Raw genomic sequence first — 20,943 nt, 5'->3', positions numbered from 1 at the left:
AAGCGTTTGACACTGTCCCACACGACATCCTTGTCTCTAAATTGGAGAGATATCAATTTGATGGATGGACTACTCGGTGGATAAACAACTGGCTGGACGGCCGCACACAAAGAGTTGTAATCAGTGGCTCAGTGTCCAGCTGGAGACCAGTAATGAGTGGTGTCCTTCAGGGATTGGTGTTGGGACCGGTCTTGTTTAACATCTTCGTCGCTGACATGGACAGTGGGATTGAGTGCGCCCTCAGCAAGTTTGCCGATGACACCAAGCTGTGTGGTTCAGTTGATACGCTGGAGGGAAAGGATGCCATCCAGAGGGACCTCAACATGCTTGTGAGGTGGGCTGATGCCAACCTTATGAAGTTCAACTGTGACAAGTGCAAGGTTCTACACCTGGGTCGGGGCAATCCCAGGCACAGCTACAGGTTGGGCAGAGAAGAGATTCAGAACAGCCCTGCAGAGGACTTAGGTGTGTTGGTCGATGAGAAAACAAACATGAGCCGGCTGCAGTGTGTGCTCGCAGCCCAGAAAGCCAACCGTATCCTGGGCTGCATCAAAAGGAGCGTGACCAGAGGTTGTGCCCCTCTACTCTGCTCTTGTGAGACCTCACCTGGAGCATTGTGTGCAGTTCTGGTGTCCTCCACAGAAAAAGGACATGGAACTGTTGGAACAAGTCCAGAGGAGGGCCATGAGGATGATCAGGGGACTGGAGCACCTCCCGTATGAACACAGGCTGAGAAAGTTGGGGCTGTTCAGCCTGGAGAAGAGAAGGCTGCGCGGAGACCTCATAGCAGCCTTCCAGTACCTGAAGGGGGCCTACAGGGATGCTGGGGAGGGACTCCTCATTAGGGACTGTAATGATAGGACAAGGGGTAGTGGGTTAAAACTTAAACAGGGAAAGTTTAGATTGGATATAAGGAGGAAATTCTTTCCTGTTAGGGTGGTGAGACACTGGAATCGGTTGCCCAGGGAGGTTGTGAGTGCTCCATCCCTGGCAGTGTTCAAGGCCAGGTTGGATGAAGCCTTGTGTGGGATGGTTTAGTGTGAGGTGTCCCTGCCCATGGCAGGGGGGTTGGAACTAGATGATCTTGAGGTCCTTTCCAACCCTAACTATTCTATGTTTCTATGATTTGTTAGGGTCAAAATAGATTAATTTGACTGCATTTATTTTGTTCAGAAAAAGCTGATCCATCATCAAAGAAAAGGTGATGTACTTAAGCTCATGTTGTTTATTTGCATGTTTTTAAATCACTCTTTTGAAAAGCATTCTGAAGTTTTCTGGGATGCTTCATTGAAGCTAACAAGACTCTTGTTGCTTGTGTGACATCTCTCTAAAGGACCGACAGTAGTAGAATGTATTCCCCCTTTGCTACATACGTTTATTTGTTTTGCTGTAGGAACACTATTTAATAAGCCACCTTTTTGAAAAACTCCAAGCTGGAGACTTAACTCTTGAGTATGTTAGACTGGATACCACCACAGACTTGGAACATCTCTGCATGAAATCAGGTGGGGAAGAGTTCTGAATCCAGGTGATGCATCTTGGTAAATTCCTGGTAAAATCCAGGTGACTCATCTTGGTAAATTCTTGATTTCTAGTAGCAGATTATTCTGCATAGGGTATTCTTCATAGGGTATTCTGTATGGGCTCTGTCAGACTTTGGAAGGTCTTGGGTTCAGCTTGATGTGGATCAAGGAGGGTTTTTTTTTTTTTTTTAAGAGAAAAAAAGAAAAAAATTGCATATGAAGACAGGCTGAGAAAGTCGACCTCATAGCAGCCTTCCAGTATCTGAAGGGGGCCTTTAAGGATGCCGGAGAGGGATTTGAGCAAAGACAATGTTTTAATTTTTAGCTAATTTTTCTTTTTTCTGATTTCAGCTTTATCCAGAAAATACATCTCTGAAAACTAGACCTTGGGCAAGATCACTTTTTCTTGTGTGGCTTTATGTTCATTTCCACAAAAATGTAAATAAAACGTTTTCCTAGTATTCTTCTGTGTATGAAAGCTGAAAACTGAAGAATGCATTAAAGCATGTGCTTACCCAGTCTGGCTAAAGGCAGCACTGCCAAGGACAGGCAAAGAGCTGAAAGGAGCAAAACAAAGTGCTTGTTGTTAATTTGAATTTTTATTCTGAAGGCTGTGCATGGCACCACAGGTTATGAACTGTTGTAAAGTCTATTCCTTCAGTGGGACCACAGATGTCACTAGGAGGAATGAGCTATTGATAAATATTAATGCACCTAAAAAAGTAGCTGATGTTTTTGTTTGAATTCCCTTGAAGACATTTCAATTAGGACTTTTTCTGTTACTACTGAGCATTTAGTGGAACAAAGAGAAAAGCTTCCTTGACAGTCAGCTGAGTCAGTCAACTAGATTACAGCTAGGCACTGAGTATTAATTATTGAATTGTGAAATATTATTCTGAGGAAGTCTGATGAACCACTGGGGAGAGAGGGAGGGAAGTAACTAAGAAGAATATGTTTATGTTATGCCAGGAGTAGTGCATGAAGAACTGGGACAAAATAAGAACCACTTGTTAGTTCTTTTTTCCAGTAGGTAACTGTTTTCCAACCTTGAGATGACAAATTTTACATATGTGGATTCTGAAATGTGCTAGAGAAACTGAAGTATTTTGTGTGCCATGTTATCTTTCACTTCAAAATATTTGAATATTCCTTTTGTTGTCTTTTTTTTTGTGTGTGTGTGGTTTGTTTTGTTTTTTTAATAGTTGCCAGCGAAACATACAAAACTCCTACTCATTGTCATTTTGCTGATAGAACTAAAAAAGAATACAAGAGATGCTGGAATTCTCAAGTTACCAGAAATGAAATGGAGGTTTTCGTTGAGTGCTCTCATTTTTAAAATAAGAGATGTATTATTTTTGTCTTAATAAGGGTGGGTTTTCTGGTCCCTTGCCTTTGAATCTGGAGGGGTTATGGTACTGTAACACAGAAAGGTTGGTACTTGTTGTTTTCCCCTCCTTTCTCTCCTTCCTTTTTTCCTTTTTTTTTTTTTTTTTTTTTTCTTCTCAGTTTGCTTTAACTATTGGTTTCATGTGTGGTTTTGGCTATTGTTTTTTAACACTTCTGCCAATAGTAATGAAACAACTTCTGGGAAACAAACTTCAGTACTTGTATGTACGGCTCTCAATTAATCTGTATTCCTGGATCAGATCTCCTGAGCTTCTGTTCCTTCTCCGAGTACCAAGCAAGCTCTTTGCTCTGGGGTTTGAGGGCTGTTTACCAAGAAATGTTTTCTGGGGAAGAAACATTCAAATAGAACTTTTGAGATCAGGTCTTGATTGCAGGATGAAATTAACTGGAACATACACAACTTTGATCAGCGTGTCTCCAGCCTTGCCGCTTAGAGCGGGATCAGGAAATGAGCTTGTATCTGTTGTTAACATTTATGTCATTACTTCTCATTACAGCATCACTATTGTGAGATAAACATTTGTGTTGTGTTTTAAAAGAAGAAACCCTGGTTCTAAAATCTGAGATGTGCTTTTGGTTTTGCACCTCTAGGGAAGGAAATTAGTATCCGTATTTGATTCAGGAGTCAAAACAGGGAGGGACCTAGTGTCAAGTTCGAATCTGACAAATTAGACTGTATCTATCCTTGATTCCTGGTTGATGCCCAAAAGGTAAGAGGGCAGGTTTTATGATATTGAAGATGTAGGAATTAATTGTATTCTCCCACTTAAGCAGAATAATTGCTATATCAATAAAAGCTTTTACAAACTTCTTAAACATAGTTTGGATTTAGATGACAAGAAGTTTTTGGGAAATGAGTTGCATTATAAACATTATGGTGTTCTTAAGTGATCTTATTTTCATTGTGAACTTCTAAAAATACGCAGAACTCCTTTGTTAAAAATCATGTAACATGGGCTGTTAGTTTTTGAAAGCAAATGCTAATAATCTTTGATAATACAGAGCTTGACTTCTGCCCAATTTAGTGATGTATTGCAGGCAAATGTAATCAGATGAAAACTCAAATATGATTCACAATCTGTTTCTTGTTCTATTCATGTAAATGTTATCTATTTGAATCTTTTAGGTTGTTCCGCAAGCTGACATGCTGAAGCTAAAAGCAGTAAATCAGATTCATTCAACTTGACTTTTTAACTAACTCTTTCTTGTTGTAGGCTGGTTTTCATCTGTACAATCACATCTATAGCATGTGTTCATATATAATGCTCTCCTGATACTCATGGTGACATGCTTTTGTACATATGCATCTGAAGAATACTAGGGGCTTGGAAGTGGGTGTCTAAGTCTATGAGCCTGTGAAATACAGAGTTGTTGTTGATATTTTTCACAGAGTATGCTGAATTTCTACACTGCAAAGGGAGGAAATTTACTGATTTTGATGAAGTTCGTCAGGAAATTGAAGTAGAAACAGATAGAGTAACAGGAGTGAACAAAGGCATTTCTTCAGTTCCTATAAACTTAAGAATATATTCTCCACATGGTAGGTAAAATCATGCTACTTTAAATTTCTGTCATGTGATGGGTTATGTAGCTCTGTCTAGCCGTTTCCTTTTGTATGCATTCTCATTGCTCAGTCAGAAGTCTCCTGGGATGAAAAAACTTCTGAGACTGAGTTGAAGCAAAAAGTGGATATGCATCTGGAAGTATCGTCAACTTCTGTGTTCTGCTGGGCAGAATGCAGACTCTGTTCCATTTAATATTCTCATGATTTAAAAATATTCTCACTCTACAGCAAGATGAAACCAATCTCTCCCCTGGTACATATACCATTAGATAGTAACTCACTAGTAATGACAAATGATAGGAGATGGGAGACTTAGTGGCAAAACTTTTTTGTCACCCTCCAGATGGATTCCCCAGTCAGTGATCTAGGAAGTCATTATGTCTCCCTGCCCTATTAGATGTTTATTGTTTGCTGTCATTAAAAATATATTTAGGCAATAATGGTGTTTGAATCTGCTTTATGTTGTAGACCCCCAGTATAGATCAAAGGTAGTTCCTCTGGTTGCCATCTGGCCAATTTGATGAAGGCAATCTAGAGAAAATGTTTTGCATTGAATGTCTTGAATACAGGAGAAAAGTAGCGTGGTTGACTGAAGCACTTTATTTTTCTAACTGCTTCATCTGATGTCTTCATGGTGAGTCAAATGACAGAAAGATTAAAATAAGAGGGGAGGTAATTAAAGAGATGCTGAATCTCCCTTTGATACACTGTGAACAGCCTTGGCTCTAAACATATGCCTCTGAACCTTTCTCTGCCATACAGATATGGTATAGCTGACTGGAGAGAAGCTGAATTAAATGCCCTGCCTCAGAGCATGTTGTTTGGACATATTGACTCCAGGAGAAAAATGAAAATTTCCTACCTAATGCTCTTACTTTGTTTTATTAGGATCAGTCTTTTAGTTCAGCAACTGTTGTCTGTATTAGCCAGACCTCAAATATACTTCTGGTGTTTCCTTTCTAGGAACTGCGTTTTTCTCATTTTTCTGAAGGGTACTCTGTTTCCCTAGTACAGGCTTGAGCAAGCTAGGATGCTTCTAGTTGAAACTGTGGCTTGTACTGGGGAAATCATGTCAGAACAAACCAGGTTTTATTAATGGATAAACTTTTACATGTTTCTTACTTCAGAAGTTACAGAGTTAAAAAAAAAAAAAAGAACCCAAAACAGCAAACAAACCAACCCACCAAATAAAACCGAACCCAAAATAACAACATACCCCAAAATTTCTTAATTTGAGATACTGTTGAAAGGATGGTCAGAGAGAGACTGACTACCAAAGCAAAGCTCAGAAAGCCATGCTCATTTGCCTAAGAGCCTTTGAGAATATGCGGTAGAAATACCATTCCCTGTGCCAGTTCTAATGTTTAAAATATGAAATAGTGCTAATTAACCTGGAGATGAAAGACTAGAAGAAAAAAAAGGTGTACTTTTCAGATTGTCAGGCATTTTGTTTGAGCCATTGACAAAATTTATATACCTATAAAGGTAATTTATGTGAGATTGTATGTGACTGAAATTTGTCTGCATGCCTAGACCTCTTTAGACATGTCTGGCGTGCCAACCAGTTTGATCCTGTGTTTTCCTTATAGTATTAAGCCTGACCCTTATTGATTTGCCTGGAATCACTAAAGTGCCAGTAGGGGATCAGCCTCCAGATATTGAGCAGCAGATCAGGGATATGATAATGCAGTTCATCTCCCGCGAAAACTGTCTGATACTGGCTGTGACTCCAGCTAACACTGATTTGGCCAACTCAGATGCACTGAAGTTAGCTAAGGAAGTGGACCCTCAAGGTAAGCATGGTTGAACATAACCACTTTTCATTCTCTAATGTAGTAACAATTGAAAGTAAGAGACCAGCTCTTGTGTGGAAAATTATTTATAATGTAGATGTGTATATGTACATTCTCATATAGGCTTCAACATCACAACTGTTTGTTATCTCAGTGTCATTTCAGTAATGATGCTGTAAATGTATTTTTAAAATTTTGTCAGTATGTCTTATAGGCAAGTGGAGCAATGCCTATCCAGAAATTTCTGTAGTACCTAGCCAAATGGACCATGGTGTTGATAGGCTTTCTAGATAATACCTGCATTATAAATTTTATGCAATTTTATTTTATATTTTATATAAATTTTAATATATTTAAAATGTAACAATTTAAAATTAAATTTTACATTTAATAATTTAAATATTTTATTTATTTTATATTATTTTATACAGTTGTTAGAGATTTGAGGACCACATTTCAGCACTGGCAATGATGATCCCTTCTTTTGCAAATATAACTTGCAGTTGTAGCTGGTATTGTGTGATACAAGCTTTGGGAATGTCAGCTGTTATGTAATTGTAAGATGTAATTGTTCTTCCTGAATATAAATGATTCCTCACTATCATTTTTTCTTTTTCTTTTTTCTTTTTTTTCCTGCCTTCACCCTGAGCAGGCCTTAGAACCATCGGTGTGATCACAAAATTGGATCTGATGGATGATGGAACAGATGCAAGAGAAATTCTAGAAAACAAACTACTCCCTCTTCGCAGAGGTGCGAATGTTCAGTTGCTTATATTCTTTGCAGTCCAGAAAGTGGTTTGGATAAGGATGTTGTTTGGGGGGCCTGGACGTGAATCAAAGGTTGTGCTGGACTGATACCTTCCTAGTTTTTATTGTTATCTTGGAAATAAAGTTATTTTTTTTTTTTTATGTATGTGGAAAATACACTGCGTATTCCAGAGGAAACAAGAAATGGCAGCACAGGTTGTGAGCCGGTTTTCTCTCCTGTGCCAGGTTGTTGCTTGTAACAAAAGAATTTTTTCTTTTTCTCTTTGCATATGACAGAAGCAAGCACCAGAGCTTTAGTTATCTCACTGTAAATCAAGTTGTGAACCCTTTCAGAAATTTCCCATGTGATTGTTCTGGCAGCCAATGCCACAGTTGTTCAGTTGTTAACAATATCAAGAATTTTGATTCTAGCTATAATTTACTGATGACACCACCATCTCCTCCCATAGAGCATGTTGTTCCAGCAAAAGAGAAAATTTTTTTCCTCTATTTTACTAGTACCATGTAATTTATCTATGTAGACCTGTCTATGACCTGTATATGTGTTTTGATTTTTTGTTTTGTTTTTTTTTTGTTTGATTATTTTGAAGTGGTTTTTTGGGGTACACCAAAGTTTCAGATATTTCTGTATTTGAATCAGTGATTTAAAAGAAAGTGTATTTGTTATACATAAACAGGATGAACAATTTAGACACTGTTAAGGTTGCTGAGTACTTGTAAACAATATCTGAAATGCCTAAATTGGAATGCTTTGTTTGAATTGAGGCAGTCTAGTTTGATTTAATGTGAATTCAGTCACTCAGGCCATAGCTGCACTGACTTACCCATTGGGTTTGTGTTGTTTAAGGTTATGTTGGTGTTGTAAACAGAAGCCAGAAAGACATTGATGGGAAGAAGGACATTAAGGCAGCTCTTCTAGCAGAAAGGAAATTCTTTCTTTCCCACCCAGCATATAGGCACATGGCAGATCGGATGGGAACGCCCTATCTCCAGAAAGTTCTAAACCAGGTAAAACCTGAAGCCTTATGGTGAAAAGCAGTTTTATAATGGTAGGACCAATACAAAATCTATATTAAAATGAATGATGGTCAGTGAATCTTGCTTGTTCTTTCCTGCTTTTAAGCTTTTTTATTTTCACAATTTAATAAACAAAGCTGTATATTACATGTAGCATCTAAAACTTACTGTGAGATGTAGTTTCTGAGTTTTGCTGACAGTTCTGCACTCCCCTGTTTTCTTGAATACTGAATATGAACACAGAAAGTAAGATTTGTCTCCCTTCTGTAAGTATACCATCCTGTTCCTATCACTTTTATTCTAGTCTAGCTGGATTTTTAGAATTCAAATTTGGAAAGTAGGGGGAAAAAAAAAGACATTTTTACGTTTTTTGAAATCATGTGTTCTGAGGGTTCACTATATGTCTGTACTTTAACCTCAAAGTCTACACTTTATTGTAGTTCTTAATAGAAGCAGTGACTGTGTACTAATGATATAAATGACAAATACAGTAATCAGAACACGGGTTTTACACTACCTTTATTTTTGCACAAATGTTTGGTTTGTTTCTATGAGTTCATGCTAGAGTCTGCCAGAACAGAGCTTCCTTCAGGAAGAAATAGAGGTCTATTTTCCAGTTATTTGGAGGAGAAATCCATCGTTTACTGTCCTCATAAAGACACTGCCTACAGCAGCCTTGGAAGAGTATATAATTCTTTTGTCTCTGAGTATTACTTATTTCATAGTGCCATCCGTTTTCTTGAATGGCATGTGACCCTAATGATGCAAGTTTGAAAAGGGCAAGAGAAGTCATGCCTGCCTCTCTAAAATTACTGGTGATGCTGTGGGTTGGTTTTTTTTGGTTGTTTTTTTTTTCAGTTTATCAGCTGACCAATGTTCTTGGCATTCCTACAAGTATTTGATAGTATTTTTTCCAGTTCACTGTCAAATTACAGACGGTGGTCTGGAATAGAAAAAGACCAGGTCAGGCTGGCTTTGTCTATTTTGGGCAGCAGCTGGAAACATCAAAAAAGTTATTGATTAAGGTAGGAAACTAATGGCTGACCTGCTTAATTTCCTGCTACAGTGACTTTGCAGATGTCACTTGACAGCCAGGTTATGGTCTGCTCTGGACTTGTCCAAAAAGAATGTTGTTGCCATTTATTTGTGCCTCAGAGCCGAAGTCTTCAGCAGGATGCAAGAACTTGCTTGTAGCCTGCAATTTTGTCTGTTTAGGATGTTTTGCTCTTTTTATATCTTGAAAGTTTAATCCACTTCTCTTAATTTTGAGACTGAATCATGAGCTACATATGCCTTTGGATTATTTTATCTGTCCTGGCTTGCTTTGCTTTACTATTTACTTTTTTTTTGTGAGCTGTTTTATAAATTTATCTATTTCAGTATGTTGGTCTTCTGTTGCTGTTACTGTGTGTAAAATATTACATATGGGAAGATGTATGTAAGTTTTGTCCCTGAGATATTAGGGACCTATTCGTGTTTGTAGTTTCAGGTAATATTTCAATTTCTCTGCATCCACAAGGTGGTGCTCCAGGGAAACTCCAGCTTTTGATTTTTGTGCCTATCTGCTGAACAATTTTTATCTTGAGTTTACATGTTTTGGTATATAACAATCTTTATTTATAGCTTGTCTGATTATGTTTGGGAAGAGGGTTTTCAGCATAATGCAAGAAGTCTGCTTTGGTTTAATCAAGGAACAGGTGCAATGCATGAGAAATTTATGGCACAGGTAAGACACTGATAGTGCTTTTCAAACACATTACAACATATATATGCAAAAGTAAATGAAGTAAGTTAAGCACAGATCTGGTAGTCTGTTTTCTACTTTCCTTCAATTTAGTTTCCAGTACTTCTAGGTATATTTTCAGAAACGAAAACTGCTAGTTCTGAGTGGTAGAACCTTTTCAGCCAAAAGTCAAGTGTTTCAAAAAGGTGAAGTTCTATAACCAATAATATGAGGGCAAAATCTCTTTCCTTCAGTATACTTTGTACAAGGGAGCAGAAATTGTGTGGAGGTGATTTATGCCAGTGGTGGGAGAGTGCCAAGTAGGTACTCTCTATGTCTGCACTTCCATCGATGTCTGTTCTCAACGGGCCATGGATGCTTAGAATCTCGTCCTTCTCCCACCTTGTCTTGAGGCTGTCAAGTAAAGGAGTCATGCTGAACAAGTATATAGGGAATTGGGAAGCACCCTTTGGAAAACCAGCAAAATGGGAGTGGTGACGAGTGATGAGAGGTGATTTTCTGATTACTTACATAATGTGTGTAACTTCTTTTGTGTGTAACCAAGCAACTATGTAGTAACAGGACTCAGTGAGTGAGAGGACAAAGGAATTTTTCAAGCCTCCTTACAATGTGTATGCAAAAGGGATATTGTATTGTTCTTTAACAGCCTCCATTGCTTCAAAGATCAAAAGGAACTATACTGGTAAACTAGCACAGGCTATGGCTGACGACTCTACTTTGCTCTCATGAGACCCACTTGGAGTACTGTGTGCAGTTCTGGTGTCCTCAACATAAGAAGGACATGGAGCTGTTGGAGCAAGCCCAGAGGAGGGCCAGGAAGATGATCAGGGGGCTTGAGCACCTCCCTCATGAAGACAGGATGAGAAAGTTGGGGCTGTTCAGCCTGGAGAAGAGAAGGCTGCATGAAGACCTCATAGCAGCCTTCCAGTATCTGAAGGGTGCCTGCAAGGATACCAGAGGGGGACTTTTCATTAGGGACTGTATTGATAGGACAAGGGATAATGGGTTCAAACTTAGGCAGGGGAGGTTCAGGTTAGACATAAACAAGAAGTTCTTTTCTGTAAGGGTGGTGAGGCACTGGAATGGGTTGCCCAAGGAAGGTGTGAATGCTCCATCACAGGCAGTGTTCAAGGCCAGGTTGGACAAAGCCTTAGGCGACATGGTCTACTGTGAGGTGTCCCTGCCCATGGCAAGGGGGTTGGAACTATGTGATCTTAAGGTCCTTTCCAACTGTAACCATTCTATGATTCTATAATGTGCTTGGCACCAGAAGGAGATGGTTGTGCTCCAGCTTTCTGTTAACAGTAAAAAGGACTTTCATTTGCTTTTTAGCAACTTACCAATCATATTCGGGATACCCTGCCAGCCTTCAGAAGCAAACTTCAGAATCAGCTGCTTTCTATAGAACATGAAGTAGAGGTATACAAAAACTTCAGACCGGAAGATCCAACCAGAAAAACTAAAGCCCTGTTGCAGTGAGTGGTCTTTTGTCTGATTTTCTAGTTTGTATAGGTTTGTTTTGCCTCTTTTTAATTTTCTGTTCCTTTGTAACGTCTTTAAAGATTTGGATATGGTTAAGGATTCTATCTGCAAGATTCAAAGAATTCTGTGCTTGATGTTCCAGAACACTTCATTTACCCTACAATTTCAGTTTCCCCTAAATTAATTTTAGTAATCCTAGAAAAGAGAGAAAGCAGAACAGGAAAAGTTACAAAGATGAGCAACACAGACCTTGAAGACAGCAAGATCAAAACTACAAGGAGGACTACAACCTATGGTTAATGTGCACCTAAGCTACAGAGAGCTCTTTGCTGCAGGAACTGATACTGAAAGTTTGTGTGCTTTCCAAAAGAAGCTAGGCACATTTTTGAGATGGGGAGGACATTCAAGGTTACTAAGTACAAGGACAGATTGCTGCTGTATGGAATTAAGAACAGCAATTTGAGGCCAAGAGAGTTTTCTGAAGAAATACTACTGTGTGCTTGCTCTGTTCTCATAGGAACTTATTGTTGGTGACTGTCATGATATGGCCTTTGTTCTGCTTTAGTGCAGGCATTCTTAATGTTTAAGTGAGAGTGTATCAGGGTGGGTGAAAACCACTTTGTTGCGGTTTGCCTCTCTGACGATACCTCTGACAACTAACAGCAAAATGTCATGTGATGTGCCACCTGTGCTTTGTGTTAAAACTGACCTGGCAGATGTTGACCCTTTTGGGCTCAAGGAGTCATGGACTGAATACTGTTGTTGTTTGTTGGAGGAATTGCACTGCTAAAGTCACTGTCCAGTTTTGGTCTCATCCACAAAATAAGTGTGTCCACTGAGGCTTTGATAACGTTATTGTTAAGTGATAGAACAGGGACGAATGTTAATCTGACTTTGAATTGTGGAAATGGAATCTTTCATTGTGGTTTTAACACTAAGGAAGAAGGACAATGCTTTATGCAGCTTCCTTCCTTGGCCTGTTTCCAGGGATGCTTGATACTCAATACTATGTTCCTTTTCACCTGAAAGGTCTGCCATTTTATCTCTCCCTCCCCTTTTTTTTCCGCTTCTGTGTTCACATGTGATTCAAATTTACCCTTTCAAAGAGGAAGCATCTAAAGTAAGAAAAATATCTGAAATGTAGCTAGCACTTCTCTCTTGTATGATTGTTGTCACATTTCTACTATTATTTTTTTTTAAATTTCACTTCTCTCCTCTCCCCACCTTTGAAATTTAGGATGGTGCAACAGTTTTCAGTGGACTTTGAAAAAAGAATCGAAGGATCAGGAGATCAGGTTGATACATTAGAACTTTCAGGAGGTGCCAAAATCAATCGTATTTTCCATGAGCGTTTTCCTTTTGAACTAGTAAAGGTATTTATTCATCTTGCTGGTGTGCTTTGTTTTACATTTATATATTCTTATGTTCATGCTGATAGAAGTAAAGCCAAGATTAAGGTCTGATAGAAATAATACACTCTTAATTGTGGAAGGAGTTACAGGAAGTTATAATTGAGACATTAGGCTTTGTTTCTAGCTCTGGATACTGAGACATGCTAAGAATTCTAAAATATTGGAATTAGAATATAATCATTGGTCCCAGTTCTTACTATTTTCCTTGCTCTTTTATAGTTTTACCACAAATAGCATCTTCTTTCTGGTTAGATGGAGCAGGCAAACAACTACAATTGGTAAATTTATTGTGTTCAAGTAGCTAGTACCTATTAAAACTAGAGTAATGGAAAATAGTTGTTTCTTGTGTTTTCTAATTCCTTTATTCAGTGCATTGAACCAAAGCTAGCTTTCATAGTGGTAGGCCAAGCAGAACAAAATTTGGTGTTTTCAGAAAACATTTCTCATCTTGATATATTTTTTTTCTTGTTACCTTTGTGTAACAGAATAAACAGAAGTCCAGTTGAATGTGAACTAATGAAACCTGGTTTCCTATAAATATGTTGCATATTCTTTGATCCTGTCTCCCTCCTCACCATGGACTCTACTGTATCTCTAGTCTACATTTTTTATTTTTTTTACACTTTTCCTAAGCTTCCTCCTGACATGTTTTATGTTCAGCTTTGATATCCCCTAACTTTCAGTTGGATAAGAACCAGAGGGAGCTGTGGCTGGTTCCAAGGTTTCAATGTAGGTGATAGGTCAACTAGGAGTCCAACAGAACAGATGGTAGTTGGGCTTAAGTAATGACCCTTTTGTTTGTGACAACACTAACTTCTCTTCCACCTAGCTGGCTTTCAAGAAACTTAAATAAAAACTTTATTAAGTTCATAACCGAAACCACTCCTCTCTAAAGTTTTGCTTGAAAAACAGTAGAATGGGAAGGGGAGGGTAAACAGACCATAATCACAGAAATTGCACCACTTTAGGAAACCAAGCTTAAAAAAGGATTGCATTTCCCAAATCCTGTTTCTGACACATTCTACCAACTCTGTAAAATCGTCCCAACTGTTGATATGTCTGGAAGGGAAGGTTGCATGATTTTCAACTATCTTTACTGCTGCCTTAGTGTTTAAATGTTTTATAATACTTATGCTTTGTTTGGGGGCATTGGAAATGAATATTTTGCCAGTTGAACTCGCCAGTCTTCTAGTTATATTGGAGAGGTAACATTTTCTATATTATTAAAAACCACCCCAATATGATCTCATATGATTTTGTTCCTCTAGATGGAATTCAATGAGAAGGAACTGCGGAGAGAAATAAGTTATGCCATCAAGAACATACATGGTATCAGGCAAGTGCTCCCATGTTTCCAAGCCCAGTCACATTTTAGAGGCTTGTGGTATTTCTAACCTGAGGCTACACTGACTGCTGACTGTTAGACTATGTTAGTGATGTGCTGTTCCCAGCAGCTGACTTTTTTATTCCATTCCTTTACATTTCCGTTTTTCAGGTAGCTATTTTGAGCCAAACAGTTGATTTACCTGAAGAGGTTTAATTTACTGGGAAATGCTGGAACATTATTTTACAAATAAAAAAAATAGCTTTTTTTCCTGGTAGTGTCTGCAGTTCTGCTAAGCCTGTATTCCTAAAAAGTCATAAATTTTAGAGGGAAAACTTGTATCTTGATATGGAAAAACTTTTCAGCCTGTATTGTGGCAAACTCCTTGCACTATCTTACTCGCTTTTATTTTTCAACCATTTCTTGAAATGACCGATTTGCAAATGAGTTGGTTGAGGTTTCATTTTGTGGATATGTCTGCAGTATATTATTAGGTTTGGGAAGAGGAGGTATTTGTTTTTTTGGTTTGGAATGACTTAATTATCTCGCTTTGGAACGTTCAGTCTTTTTTGGAGTGACATTTTATCAGAAGCATACCCATTTTTTTGTTCTATTCTTATGACAATAGAATGGATTCCAAAAAGCTTGGGTTCTTCTGTGGGTGTTGAGGGATTATTTTTTGTTGTTGTTGTTCCTTCCACTTCACCCAGTCTTGTGAGTACATACTATCTTTTGGAAGCGTTGCTTACAAACTTGGTTGTTCTTAGTATTTTGGAAAATGTTGTTTGCATTACTTGTGTAGTACATTCTCAAATGGTTGACTCTAGTAGCCATGGTGCAGCATTACAACTTTTCTGGAGTTTTCCTTATTGATGGAAAGGTCTTGTTGAGCAATTTATGGCAGTGAACTGATAGTCTGGGGCATTTGTTTATAGTCTGCTTTTTCTGTATGACGCATCTACTAGGACAGACCCTTGTAAGCAGCGTTTGAAAGAGAAGTAGGGCCTATTTGTTTAGAACTGGTTCTCTATGGTATCTGTTATATAGGTTCATATAGCATGCAGTGACCACTGTGAAATCATCCATATAGGACTCTGAGTAACAGAACCGTATTTCCTGTTGTGAGTAGAAGGTGTGGCTATAGGAGTCTTAAAGGATTGCTATGCAAGTGATCGTGGATGGAGTGCTGCAGCTGTCATTCATCCCTTCTCTGAAGTTTGATGCACTGCTGAAGAGGCCATACTGCATTCTGTCACTATTCTTTAGAGTTCTCACATTCATCCTCCAGTAGTAGGGCATGTTTCTACTTTTATATTCTTACTCACAATGACACTTTGTCAAAAAAAGTAGCAAATTTAGTTCTATGGAAGTCTGTTTGTGTAGGGATTATTGCTCACCTGCTAGCCCCTGAAAATGAAGATATGAGCAATTCAGTAAAAATAACTGCCTTGCACAGTGTTTTTATTACTGTCTTACATATTCTTTTGTGTTCACAGAACAGGTTTGTTCACTCCAGATATGGCGTTTGAAGCCATTGTTAAGAAGCAGATAGTCAAGCTGAAAGGACCTTGCTTAAAAAGTGTAGATCTGGTGATGCAAGAGTTAATCAACACTGTCAAAAAGTGCACTAAAAAGGTAATTTGCAAATAGATCTGGTAATATAAATACAACGTAATGGTATAGTAGATAACAAAGCCTGTCTTGCTTGTTAAGGTATTCTAAGAAGTTTCTGACCGAGTCACTTGATGTACAGAGTGAGACTGTCTTAAGTAATTACACCTTTCAAAACAATGTAATGCTAGAAATGTTAATTTTTTTATTCCTGTGTTTTGAACATATATACGTCTTATGATTGGATGGGTTTTTCTGAGTCGAGAGTTGCAATGAGAGGAAGAAACAGCAAAACTTTTCTAGAGAGAAGACCTCAAATGTGTTTGGAGACATCTGTCAAGGAGAGAAAAACGGTCTTTCTATATTCAGAATTTACTGCGCAGCACCACAGTTCTTTGCAATGTAATGGGTCCACAAATTTTCCTGTGCTTTTTTTATGCACAACTCCGAAATATCTCATCTCCAGATGTCAAGAAGTTAGAAGTTCATTTCCCTCGTATTTGTATATCCTTGTATTAGTGTTGACAAATGAGCTTGCTGCACAGAAATACTTGAACACTTAAGTGCAAAGAAGTGCTGAGCATTGAACTTCCTGATGTGAAAGTTGTGTGCAGCAATTAAACTTTAAACTTGAGATCCTGCAGGTGTAATAAGTTAAGAAATACGTTTATCAGAACTAAGCATGTCAGTACTAAGAGTCTTTGAGAATGATTTTCTGAAGTGCGTGCTTGGGTTGGTCTGTGCTTGTAGAATGAAATCTCAAACTTGACTGGAGCATTGACAACTAACAGTTGCTGATTTTCAGTTCTCTTTTCTCCCATTAACCTGTGATATTGTAGAAGACCCCATTGTTTCTTTTAGACTTATTAGCTAACCTGGCTACTTTTGTTGTCTCATTTTCTGTTCCTCTGTCTTTCCCACCATTTCAGAGTGCAGGGCACCCTAACAGTACCAAATATAGGACCAGTTTTGGGATGTGAACACAAGTATGCTGAAGCTGTTGAGAAATAGCCTGTCACATCCTTTGCATTTTTTCTGAATAATGCAAATTATTTTTGTACCAGTGATCAGGTTAATGAGCTATTTCTTTGAACAGGAAAAGGTGACAATCTTTTTGACTCGGGTCATAAACAGATTCACTGCAATATTTTGAGCAGTGTTTCCCGTTTTATTCACTTCTGTCAGTTTGAAAGATATGTCACTTGAATTGATTATGCAGATTCTTTTTCCCAGTGCTATTGGCCAAATTTACTGTTGCATTCTGTAACAACGTTTTCAAGTATTGCTGTTGAGATGTAAAGATCTTGCCACAAGATGGAGCCTTCAAAGAATACGAAATCTGGAAATTATTTAAAGTGCTACTCTGGAATTAGGCATAGTAGAAAAGAGAGGCATGGAGAAACCTCACACCAAGGCTGATGAATTGTGGTTCACATGTCCAAAATGTGTTTTCCTCAATGTTTTGTGGAGCAAAAGCATAGAAACAATCAGGTGTCTCCAGTTTCTCTGGGAAATGACCATTAATAACAAGTAAGGCTTATTTTATAATGTAGTTAACTTTTAGCCCAAACATTCATAATAATTACTTTCTTCCAAAGAGGAAAGCTGGAGACTTCCCTCTTTGTATTCTACTGAAGCCACCCTGCAGGTGTGAATTTCCAGTTGTCCCATCAGATCTGGAAAACTTTCAAAATCAGAGATTCTCCAGCCTCTCTATACAGCTTATTCCAATGCTTGCCTCTCCTCACTGTTGAAAAGAATTTTCCTTGTGTCAAATTGGAACCTTAGTTTTGCTTTTCAGTTGGCAACATACCCAAGGTTGTGTGAGGAAACAGAAAGAATTGTTGCTGGGTACATTCGTGAAAGAGAAGAGAAGACCAAGGATCAGGTGAGACTAGATCGTTTGGGGAAGTGTGTGAAGGAGGTGTCCTGATTTTGGCTTAAACTGTGACAGGAGGAAAGCTCTTGCATACAAAGTACAATAAGACAGTGGAAGATTTTCATTGGCGTTTTTTGTTTGTTTGCTTGTTTTTGTATTCAGCAGGCTTCACATTTTAGAGGGGGAGAGGAATTGCTCCTCTACCATAGAGCTTTGACAGATGAGAATAGAATTGTTACAGGAAATCCTAATTTCCAGTATCTACTTTGTTTCCAGTTTGTTTTTAACATACCCATCCCATATTCTAATTGCAGTCAGGCCCACAGTCAGTTGTAACTGGGACTCTTGCAGGACTGACAGGCTTTCCTTCAAGTTTAAAAAAAAGTTTAACAACCCCCCCCCCCCAGCATTCATCACCCAGCTAAGCACTCCAAATCCAGGCAACTTCAAAGGTGAGATTACGTTAAGAAAATCCACTGGAAGTGGAAACAAGAATTATTGTCTGGGGAGTGCAGAGTGTGAAAACAGAAAATTTTGGGGAAGAAGGGCTAGGCAGAGCTCCTAAGTTGTTCTGGACTCTTGGCTCTCTAGTCCTGTCCCTTTGTGAGCTAGGGAGCTATACAGTGTGTCCTGCATCTTTTTGTTTAATCTGTGCTGTGAATGTAGACTTAAAAGTAACTTTAAAAACTTGTATTTGCTGGGCTTGTACTTGCAGGGAGTTCTAGGTAGCACTCTCAGTTGGAAAAAGATACAAGTTACTTAGAATAATTGAGTATTTATTTATTTATTCCATTCTTCATTGTGTGCACATACCTGGCAGTTTCCTAGAACAAAGTAGAAAGTACCAGCTTTCTGTAAATGCAAAGAGTTGATCAAATAGGTTGTTAAGAAATATTCACATCGTTATTCATGCTGTTAGCAGTTCTTGTTAATAGAACACTAGTGAGAATATTTTGAGGTAAGAGCTAAACCCAAATCCCCACAGTCTTTTGCTTCTGAGTGAGGCATCTGGTGTCTTCTGGAAATTGTGAAGAATTTGGGAGTGATGCAGTGTTTGAGGAGTTGTACAGAACTAACTCTGTACACTTTGTGGAGATTAAATGCTACTGTTTGGTAGTGATAGATTTCTTCATTGCTTCTTCCTGATAAATGGAATTCAGAAACAATGGGGGGAAAGTGCAGTGTCATACATGTTGAAGAAGCTGGTCAAGGGTGGGAGTTGAGCTTTCTCTAACATTTTAGCAAGCTCTTTGCTGAATTAGAATTTTGCTTAACTTGCAAAACATAGAGCTAGAATCTATGTTATATATTATTAAAATCTCTCTGACCATGTGTGATTCATTTTAATGAAGGGGACAAGTGCCAAGGTAGTGAAAAATGAAATCTGTTAGGGAAAAAAACAGTAAGAAGGAATAGCTCTTTTGTAGTCTAGCTTAGTAAACAAGCACATGAACAGAAGTATAGTGGGATTTAGAAAATATTGAATGATTATGAAAGTAATATTCAGTAATTCAAAAACCCGAGAAGTTCTGTTATTTTTCTCTCTTCCTTTCCCTCAATCTCTCCATTTTACCCGTCCTTTTTTTCCTCTTCTGTCTCCCTGATAGGTGCTGCTGCTGATTGATATTCAGGTTTCTTACATCAACACCAACCATGAAGATTTCATTGGCTTCGCAAAGTATGTATATAGAGATTTTTTTATAAAGACACTGTCAGGTTTGTTTGGGTTTTTTTTGTTTGTTTGTTTGTTTTGGGTTTTTTCTTCCTTTTTAATATTTTTTTTTTTCAGATGTTCAGGACACAGGGTCTGAAGTGGGACAGTGAAGATGTAAGCTCCCATGTCCCAGACATGCTCTTTTTCAATATACACACTGTTGAAATCTGTTACGCCTGTAGGGGACTCTTTACCCCAATTCACAAGCCTGGTTTTACTGAAGCCGAAGCTTATGTCTTGGTCTGGAATCACATGCATCTCGCAAAGCAGCTTTGGCCAGCTGATGTCGTTGCTGTATCCATTTTTGGACCACAGAAATGTATAATATTGGTGGTCTTTCCACATTGTTGCTATTGCATATTTTGGGAGCTGTGATTCTGTGTGAAATGGTTTTACTCAGAGTAATGGATGTCACTGAATTATACGTGTGCCTGCTGTTTGGCTGTAGAGAATAATAGTAGCAGAATGCCCTGCAGGGCCTGGTTTGACGTTCTTACTTAATTGAAAAAGCTGTAAGAATATTTTCCAGAATGTGCTCCCTCAGCTTCCAGCAATTTGTGCTTAAGGGACTTCATACCAACATTTTGGCGTTAGTAAAAATGTTAAAGATGTCTTCACTCTTTGAAGAATAATTGTTCTTCAATCATATTTGCCATAACAGTGTTTGGAATCATAGCAGGTTTCATCCATGTGGGATGCTGGCAACAAAGTTTGGCACCACAGTACATATCATAATATGGTCTATTCTAGTTAGGACTGTGGAGGAAGGTCTACATCTTTGCCAGTATGCCCTGAAGGTTTAAAACGTGGAGCTCACTAAGCTGAGGGGGAGAGAAAGCAAAGCCGGGCACTGTTTATGTGTTTGGTTTGAGCAACTTTCTCTAGAATTGTTTGCAGGTCCTAGATATCAGTTTTCTTGACAAATGACAGGATGTTGTAGGAATGGTAGCTGGCCTTCTAGAGGTCAAGATAACAACCTGCCTACTATTTACTTCTCTTCATCCTTTTCTGACGGGAAAAAGCCTGCTAAAAACACTCCATATATATTCACGGTGTGTGTTGTGACCTTGGAAGTCACATAGTCCAACCTCCTGGTCAGAGGAGGGTCAGTGCTGAGTTCAGACCATGTTACTGAAGGCTTTGTCCAATCAGATCTGGAAAACTTTCAAAATCAGAGGTTCTTCAGCTTCTCTATGCAGCCTGCTCTATGCAGCTTCTCTATGCAGCTTGCTCCAAGGCTTGCCTCTCCTCACTGTGAAAAGACTTTTCCTTGTGTCAAGATGTAACCTTCCATGTATTATAGTCTTGGATTCTGGAGAGCCGAGTGTATCTGGAGTGGCTTCATTATGTCTCTCCCGTGGAAAAATTGCCTTCATGGATGCTGCTGCTGGGGCAGCAGTCTGTGGTCCTCACTGCTGTGAGGTCTGTTCAGTCTGTGGTCCTCACTGCTGTGTCTTTTCCAAGGAGCTGCAATGCCCAAGATAAATTTTTTGGGAAAGCTGCTGCTTCTTTTGCCAGTTGAGATCTAGAAATCCTCAGCTGCTATGAATGAGGTATAAACAGATTAGCAAATGGCTCTTTGCTTATGTTCACTGATAAGTTTAAGCAAGTGTTTCTGTAGGGATTGGAAGGGAAGTATCTTTGCTGACTTTTGCTCAGTTGGAAGAGAAAACTTGGATAACTAAGAAGAATGTAAAATGTAAAA

At 38.6% G+C, this 20,943-nt stretch overlaps 1 protein-coding gene across 4 annotated transcripts in view; it reads left to right on the top strand.

Moving 5' to 3' along the window:
- DNM3 (dynamin 3) overlaps positions 1-20,943 on the top strand; it is a 187,710-nt gene that overhangs the window by 27,364 nt on the left and 139,403 nt on the right. For all 4 annotated transcript variants that reach the window (XM_065673955.1, XM_065673956.1, XM_065673954.1 and 1 more), the window contains exons 3-12: positions 4,321-4,470; positions 6,084-6,287; positions 6,940-7,038; positions 7,903-8,063; positions 11,149-11,291; positions 12,536-12,671; positions 13,979-14,046; positions 15,531-15,669; positions 17,447-17,533; positions 19,132-19,202. In XM_065673955.1, coding sequence (XP_065530027.1) covers positions 4,321-4,470; positions 6,084-6,287; positions 6,940-7,038; positions 7,903-8,063; positions 11,149-11,291; positions 12,536-12,671; positions 13,979-14,046; positions 15,531-15,669; positions 17,447-17,533; positions 19,132-19,202 — 1,258 coding nt within the window. The remainder of the gene's footprint in view (positions 1-4,320; positions 4,471-6,083; positions 6,288-6,939; positions 7,039-7,902; positions 8,064-11,148; positions 11,292-12,535; positions 12,672-13,978; positions 14,047-15,530; positions 15,670-17,446; positions 17,534-19,131; positions 19,203-20,943) is intronic.

The sequence above is a fragment of the Lathamus discolor genome, chromosome 3, assembly GCF_037157495.1.
Source record: "Lathamus discolor isolate bLatDis1 chromosome 3, bLatDis1.hap1, whole genome shotgun sequence".
Lineage (NCBI taxonomy): Eukaryota > Metazoa > Chordata > Aves > Psittaciformes > Psittacidae > Lathamus > Lathamus discolor.
This window is presented reverse-complemented; position numbering and strand designations above follow the sequence as displayed.